Genomic DNA, 7,565 nt, shown 5'->3' on the forward strand with positions numbered 1-7,565 from the left:
GCACCATGTTATGATTATCATACCAACCTCGTACACCAAAAATAAACATCCATGTTGCAACAATGATAATTTTCTTTATATTTTTATAATGGTATATCCTAGTTTATGAATTTCAGTTAATTTGTGATTTTTCAACAGGATGCAGATGGGGTTTGTAGGATCTCGTTAGTTTAAATCAATTTGAAATAACGACATATCTCTCCTTATTTTCTCTATCAATCCAACAAACACACGTTTATTAATCTATATGAAACTCACAAGTATGTATAGTCCATTCTTCAAATAAATGCTTTCAGAATTCTTACTTTATCTCCCAAGAGCTAGCAACCTCAACTCAGAAAATTGAGACATGAATCTAATGTTCTTCTGGTGTTGATGGTTTATCACTCATTGCCAAAATAATTTTATTTTCAAGAATTATCGGCATGACGTGAAAAACAATTATCATGATATATACATGTAGAGTGTTCACCTGAAAAAAAAACAAAAAAAAAAACAGTATTCTGATAATAATGGGCATTGTCAAAGGAGATGAAGTTTATTCTGTGGGGACTTCCTGTTGATTTTTAGCTCGGCATCACAAAGCTAGAGATAAAATGGGACTAGAACATTTAAGAGAGGTTACACTTCCAATTAGATACAGGTTATGGACAACTGTTTGTAAGCACTCAGCATTTGTTCAATTACATCATAATCTCCAGTCAGAACAAAATGATACAGCACTTGTCTCTCCTCCAAGCCTTCTGAAAAAAGAAAAGTGGGGAACCAGAAACAGCCCAAGCTAAAACCAAACATTGGAATGTTCGAATTCAAGGTTCCATGTGTAAACAAAATCTAACCCCAGACTCAATTATTTTCTTCACTCACATTTCTTCTGGAATCCTTTGCCCTTGAAAACTTTTACACTTCACATAATTCCTACAACTTGTTGCTATTGCACATTCCGGATTACAATAGTTAACAGGGTGACACAAACTTCAGTAGATGGCAGTTAAGAGAGATGAATCTGGAAGGAGTATTTACTATCATGGATTATCATGTACTAAGCTCATATGCTATTAGAGATCTGAAGTAGTTGGTGTTAGTCAGCACAGTGCTTGTTGAACCACCTTTACTGTCCTTGAGTGGCATGCTGGACTTACCGAGCTTGATCGACCATGGATACTGATCATAAGCAGTTGAGCCAGCATGCGAAGATGATCGCTGCATTTGTACACTCTGCGGAACATTCCTTCCTTCCATCAATATCCTCCTTCTGCTTGGTTGCCTCTCGCATGAATTGGATCGTTGCTTAGGTGCACTCTGCGACCGAGCCTTAGCTCTTGAAGACTCTGTGTTGGCCATGTAATTAGGATAGAATGTTGTTTCATCAGGTGTAAGAGAAGCTGATAAGTATTGAGGGCTGCTTTGTGCTGTGGGGATGGTAAAGTCTTCAAAATCTCCACTGTAAGCTCTGGGGCCTATATCAGTTAAAGCTGAAGGTGAACGTGACACCCGTTGGAGGGGATCAAGCTTATAAGGTTGATGGTTGTGGCCATATGCTGAGAACTTGGGTTCTTTTCTCTCAGTTTGCATAGTGTAGCTGTTTCTGCTCCTCAAATTACTCCATGACTCTCCATGATCCATCTCCACAATTTTTATGATCTCTTCTACATTCCTCTCCACCTCCTACACACACAGGGAATAAGTTTCGGTGGAATCTATTGAGATGCTTTCAATTAAATCTTGGTAGCCTTGATTCTATGGCTATTTTCTTCATGACTCCAGAAAATGCAGGCAACAACATTATTATTCCAAGGGAGGATTACTTACATGGAATTGCCGGTTTCGGGGATGATGTGGGGATTTTCTGGAATTGGATTGCCTCTGTGAGCTGCTCTGTGCTTTCTCAAGCATTTGGATCCGCTGGGCACGAGCTCTGGCTTGTGCTGTCACCAAAGCCTGCATACACCTGAGAGTATTGGCGGCTTGCTTTCTCACCAAGTGTCCTCTCACCAAGGCTTGCAATTTCACTAGACCCTTTAGAGCGCATAAAGCTTTCCTGGCCTGCAAGATTTCTTTCTGTTCTTATATTCTACTGACCCTTGATGATACTGAATCTCTAGACAGTACTTTGGTTTTGGTTGAGATTTTTTAATGATGTTTTGTACACAAATATTTTTAAGGTGCAACAAAGTGGAACATAATTAGTTTTTGTAGTTATAACCTAATATCATATATTTATCTTGTCTTTTTTGCTCTTAATTATATTATTGAAGTTGGTATTACAATGAAAATCTTATAAGTAAATGAATTTCATATGTCAAATTAAAAAATATATATAATATATTTCTATTAAGTCCTTTGTAGCAGTAGATATTTAGCTTTACGAGGTGGTTTGCATTGTAACATGGCTTAAAGAATTTCTGATGCGATTTAAAACTAAACAAAATTAATAAAAACTTTGTTGTATGAAAATTATAAATAACTCACAGAACAACAAGAAATAGAACTGATACCATTCCTATAATTCACACACAAATTTCCACAGGTGGAGAGAAGTGAAGAATGTACCAAGTAAGAACGGAAGGCCGCCTGAATCCTGATGGCAGCCGCCGCCTCCTCGGCGAAACTGCATCTTATGGCGGCTGTGGTGGTCAGACGGAGAACAGCTGCTGCAGCCTGTGCTGCCGCTACTGCAGCATCAGCGGCCGCCGCTGTGGCTTCTGCCATGGCCATGGCATGCCTCTTCCGGTCCATGTCCGAGTCCAGGAACCGACGACTTGATGCAGAGGCAAGCATGTCTCGAGAATTGACATCTTTCCCTGTGACTGCTGACCTGCGGAAGCTCCATCTCTTTTTCTCTTTAGGTGTCGGAACTGAGCCCGAAGACCCATTCTTCTCCTTGTCCTTCTTGCCAAACAAGAAGCTTCGAAGCCATTTGCCGGTCTTCCCCATTGCTCCTCTGCAACCTTCTGAATGGAGAGGTCACATGGCAATGAGGCTACGTGAGACCAAGGAAGCAAGAAAACCAGGGGATGGCAGAAAGATCTGTGCCTGCTTCAGCCTTGGTTAACTATTTCTTAGTCTCTCCATGTAGTTTAATCCTATTGTTTTCTCCCTCCCTCCTCTCTGTCACAAACCGTCTTTGAGAGTATGATGATCTAGGCTCTTGTTTGTTTATTGGTAAGTGCAGGCCTGTTGGAAGAGGAGAGGAGAGGAGAGAAAAATATGGGGGGATTTCCTTGGTGCGCCACTTGCCAGGCTCCAGTAGATTTATTTGATAAGAAGGATTCCTCTCGACCAACTTTTTCTTCTCGATCTACCCTTTTTTTCATGCAATCACCAAACAACAATCCCTTCTTCAGAGGGCAAAATTCCAAGGACAGGGCCTTTTGGGGAATTTTAGTTGAAGATTTATGGACGGAATCAGAAGGTCATGTGGGAGGTGGCCAAGACCTTGCAGCCCTGCCCTCAAACACTCTTATTTTAAGGATGCCGACCGGCTCTGTTTACCAATTGGCTGGAAAATTTGTGACCGGGCTTTGTGATCTGTGTGTCACCAATCACGATCTGACACGTGGGCTTTGCTGGATCATGTACCAACTTTTGGCACGCGATCCAAGAACACCTAGATCCTGTTCTGCCTCTCCGGTCAGTGGGGAGGTGCTTTCAGGAGTAGTTATGTGTTAGTGTTGAATTCGCTGGGTCTCGGAAGTTGGTTTGGAGGAATTGGTGCCGGAGACCAATGGTGCGAGGGGGAAATAAATGTGCAAGCCTGGATTGCCAAACGATGCAGTTAATCAAATTAAGAATTGTTGGGAAGAATTTTTCCCCAATGAAGGATCAGTTAATCTCATTAATATTGAGCAACTTTGATGTTGAGGTGGTTGGTGGAGGTTTTAAGGCTTGCTAGAACTATTCGGTGGAATAAGTGTGGCTTGAGGTGGTGGCTGAGTAGTAGCATGAGCCTCCTGCACTCACTTTGTTTTTCCGAGAGAGCAACAAAAGAATGCCGTTTAAGTTGGAGATAGTTTAATGGTCCTTTGTGTTAGCTCAATGGTCATACCCTTCTGTTCCAGAATTCGAGTCTTAGAGTGATGCTATCCCTAAAATTTTACCTCAAGCAATTACATTACAGGCCTATTCTCAAATGATAATGGTCAGGGATAATGGTAAAACAAATAGAGATGTGCGGTAGCCCTTAGTGACCTCCCAAAGGTTTGTACCATGAAGGTGGGTGAGCCTTGGATTAGCATGTCCTAAAATTGCCGGTGCTGGTATATGCAACGATTTGATCTAGCCAAGAGGAAGTAGCATTCGAAAAATTGTTCTGGCACATTGGTTACAGTAGTTTTTAATTATATTCTTGATTAGCCAATGTTTAGCAGTCTTTCTTTTTCCTTTTGGTTTTATATACTGGAGATTGCTTTCAGGCCATGTTGTTGTCATGGCTGCCATTTAATCATCAGATCTTAATCAGAATGAAAACAAATATTAGTTCCGAAATATCATCTTCTTGTGGATGAACTTGACCCAGGTTCTCCATCAAAGTCCATAATTGCATTGTGTATGACTCGCCCCAATTAATTGAAGCCAGTTTTGGTTGGCAATCACATGGTGTTGTTTATCCTACTTATCATGTGGTGGGAAGAGCGTGGTAGCAGCACTGTTGAGTGATGAGTTTGACCGTGACCAACTTGATAGCTCTAAAAACTTATTCTAATGATGTGTCAATACATGTCATGGATGACGGAGAACAATATTTATTATTTTTCTTAAACAAACAAAGAGCTAATCATCTGCTTAAATCTTGACTTCCTTTGCAGCTTGTTACCGAGTATTGTAGAACTTCCTCCAAGAGAAAAATATTGCAACAATATAATCACATCGGTTTCCGTGTTAGTTTGTTTATCCAAAAGTGTGTTTTATTTGAATTTTCCTTCAATGAGTAGCATAACCAGGCAGTGACTGTCACGACCACTGCATTTTATTGCACCTAACACGTGAAAGAGCTTTTGCCGGGTGGGTCATCTTTCAATTATATAACCGTTGGTACCAGACTTCATATTAATACTATTTTCTTACAATACCGGTATATGATACGGTACGAAACATCTGAGATATACTAAATATCGATATGGTACGAAATTATATATTGATTTGGTAGCGATATGATATGGTACATGATCAGTACTACAAACCTTGATATAACCTCTTTGTCCTCTTAACTAAATAACTAAATAATTTAGTGACTCGGAAATCTCTTTTGAGAAAATCACTAAGCTGGGGGGGGTTGGCATCGTTCCCATGCCTTGGCAAAATGTCCCTGGAGCAACTGAAAAGTTCCGAAGCAGAGGCATGTATAGAAAATTTATATTTGATTGATGGAAATGATTTTGTTAAGAGCAAGGTAGAAAAAATAAGGTGCACATAGCAAAAAGAAGACTAAAACTTGTGTCATGAGACGCAAGACTCAGGAGATTTTTTTTTTGTTGCTTAAAATATTTTTTTGATGATATTTTTGCTTAAAATGTGAATGTGTTTAAAATGTGTGCATGTTGAATATTTATTTCTTGGTGGTTACCGTCCAAGGGGCCAACTAAAATAATTGCTTTGAAGCTTGTTGGTCATGCTTATTATGTAGCGCTAGTGTCACGCCCCGAATCCAACATCCGGATCGAATACGTGATGGCCGCACACTCCTTAGAGCAAGCCCTAAAGAATATGCAAGGCCAAAATAAATCATTACAACCTTAACATCCATAACAATTAATTTCAATAATAATTCATAAAATCTTGTATAGGTACAAATTAAATTTCTTCAATCCTCTGATCAGGTACTATGACACTCTATCTATCTATCTGCTCATCCATAAATTTAAGTCATAGTCAATCATAAATATCCTGTATCTCTGAAAAGAAAAGAAAGATGAAAGGGTGTGAGCTTTACAGCCCAGTAAGAATTTCTATATCACACCGATATAGTAATATAGTCTGAAAATAAGGATAAGCAATAAAATATAAAATCTCATGTTCAATGTCCAGAATAATGCAAACATTCATAAATTTTCTGTCTTGTTAAAATAGATGCATCATCATATGTTAACAGGTGAAACACTTTTATTCAACAATTATTTCATGTCTTATCTTTCATTTCTCCTTTCATAATCACATGATTCTTAACAGTTTCTTTCCGGCTCTGGACTATCCAAGTCTATACCTCAGTCATCATCCGGATCGAATCCACTTAAAAAGTCTTTCAAGACTGTTCCAGGATGAGCTCTTGGCCGGCTGTCCCACGTACGAAAGTCCGTGAGAGGCTGTCCCAAGCATAAGCTCCTGACGGACTGTCCCAGGCATGAGCTCCTGGCCGGCTGATCCACCTGTAAGCCAGTGGGGGCTGTCCCAGGCATAAGCTCCTGGCGGGCTGTTCCATATGACAAGGCTAGTCCATACCATATATCTCTTTCTTTTCATTTAATCATTTTGTGTTGATTTCATCAAATCAATTCCGACTTGCATTATGATCAATTCAGATATGTATAATCATGCCATCAATCTCTGATACATATATATATATTGACATAACATACTCATGCTCAAAATCAAATAACAGTATCTCAGGTATAATAAATTCATCGATCTCAAATCCGACGATGCAAAATCAATAATGCAAGACCAACAGTAAAATAGCATATTTATAATGGTGATCATGTACAGAGATTCTTACCTTTACCGGTGACTGATCCAAGCACAGAAATTAATATTCTTCTTTAATTTATGAATTTCTTAACAAAATATTCCACTTGATATCATATGCAGACAATCATCTCTTCGTAACCCTGATCAATATAAAAATCACATATAGAGAAATTACTGATAATTGATCCTAATACACAAATCAAGGACCTCTCTTAGGATTAATCAAAATTAAGATTTATTTAAGTATCTGGATCCTTCACTGATCCATAAGACTTCTAGAGAGAGAAAATTTATGAAAAGAGATCTATGAAGAGAGAGAAAATTTTAGAGAGAGAAAGTAGAGAGAAAAAGTGGAGAGAGAAACTTTCGTATCCTTCCGATGAGGCACTCATGATCGAGATCATCAGAGATCCTATCAGGGTGACTCAATATGAATCAAGTATTACAAATTTCGAATAGGATCGGGCTGAGATCAGATCTACCGCATGAATTTTGGAGCAAACTCAAATCATCATATTTTTATTTCAAATTTATTCTAGGATCCGTGATGAAATCAAAGAGAGAAAGATACTAGAGAGATAAAATCCATAAAGAGAGAGAAAAAAGTCTAGAGAGAGAATCTAGAGAGAGAAGGTAGAGAGAGGAAAGAGAGAGAAAGGAGAGAAAGGAAAATTCTCTCTCTTCTTCTTCTTCTTCTTCTTATTTTTGTTTTGTTTTCTTTTTTTTTCTTTTCCTTTTTCTCTTTTTCCTTTTCTTTTTCTTTTTCTTTTCCTTTTTCCTTTTTCTTTTCTTTTCTTTTCTTCTTCTTCTTCTTTTCTGCTTCTTTTTCCGTGCTTCCTTTGGCCGAAACAGGGGATCTTTAATCCCCTCATTGGTTGGCC

The 7,565-nt window shown here is 38.7% G+C and overlaps 1 protein-coding gene across 1 annotated transcript; it reads right to left on the reverse strand.

The window, feature by feature from the left end:
- Positions 1-610: 610 nt before the first annotated feature.
- LOC105057508 (protein IQ-DOMAIN 19) lies at positions 611-3,448 on the reverse strand. Its single transcript, XM_010940145.4, has 3 exons — positions 2,554-3,448; positions 1,813-2,046; positions 611-1,668 (listed from the first exon to the last, which is right to left on the reverse strand). Exons 1-3 carry the CDS (start codon positions 2,935-2,937, stop codon positions 1,036-1,038), a joined length of 1,251 nt encoding a protein of 416 aa, XP_010938447.1. The 5' UTR covers positions 2,938-3,448; the 3' UTR covers positions 611-1,035.
- Positions 3,449-7,565: the final 4,117 nt, after the last annotated feature.

The sequence above is a fragment of the Elaeis guineensis genome, chromosome 2 (assembly GCF_000442705.2).
Source record: "Elaeis guineensis isolate ETL-2024a chromosome 2, EG11, whole genome shotgun sequence".
Classification (NCBI taxonomy): domain Eukaryota; kingdom Viridiplantae; phylum Streptophyta; class Magnoliopsida; order Arecales; family Arecaceae; genus Elaeis; species Elaeis guineensis.

Coding starts and splice junctions, on each gene's coding strand:
- LOC105057508 (XM_010940145.4), bottom strand. CDS start 2,937: ATGGGGAAGACCGGCAAATGGCTTCGAAGCTTCTTGTTTGGCAAGAAG. Junction 2,047..2,553: donor CGGCCTTCCGTTCTTACTTG/GTACATTCTTCA, acceptor GAAATCTTGCAG/GCCAGGAAAGCTTTATGCGC. Junction 1,669..1,812: donor CCCGAAACCGGCAATTCCAT/GTAAGTAATCCT, acceptor CTGTGTGTGTAG/GAGGTGGAGAGGAATGTAGA.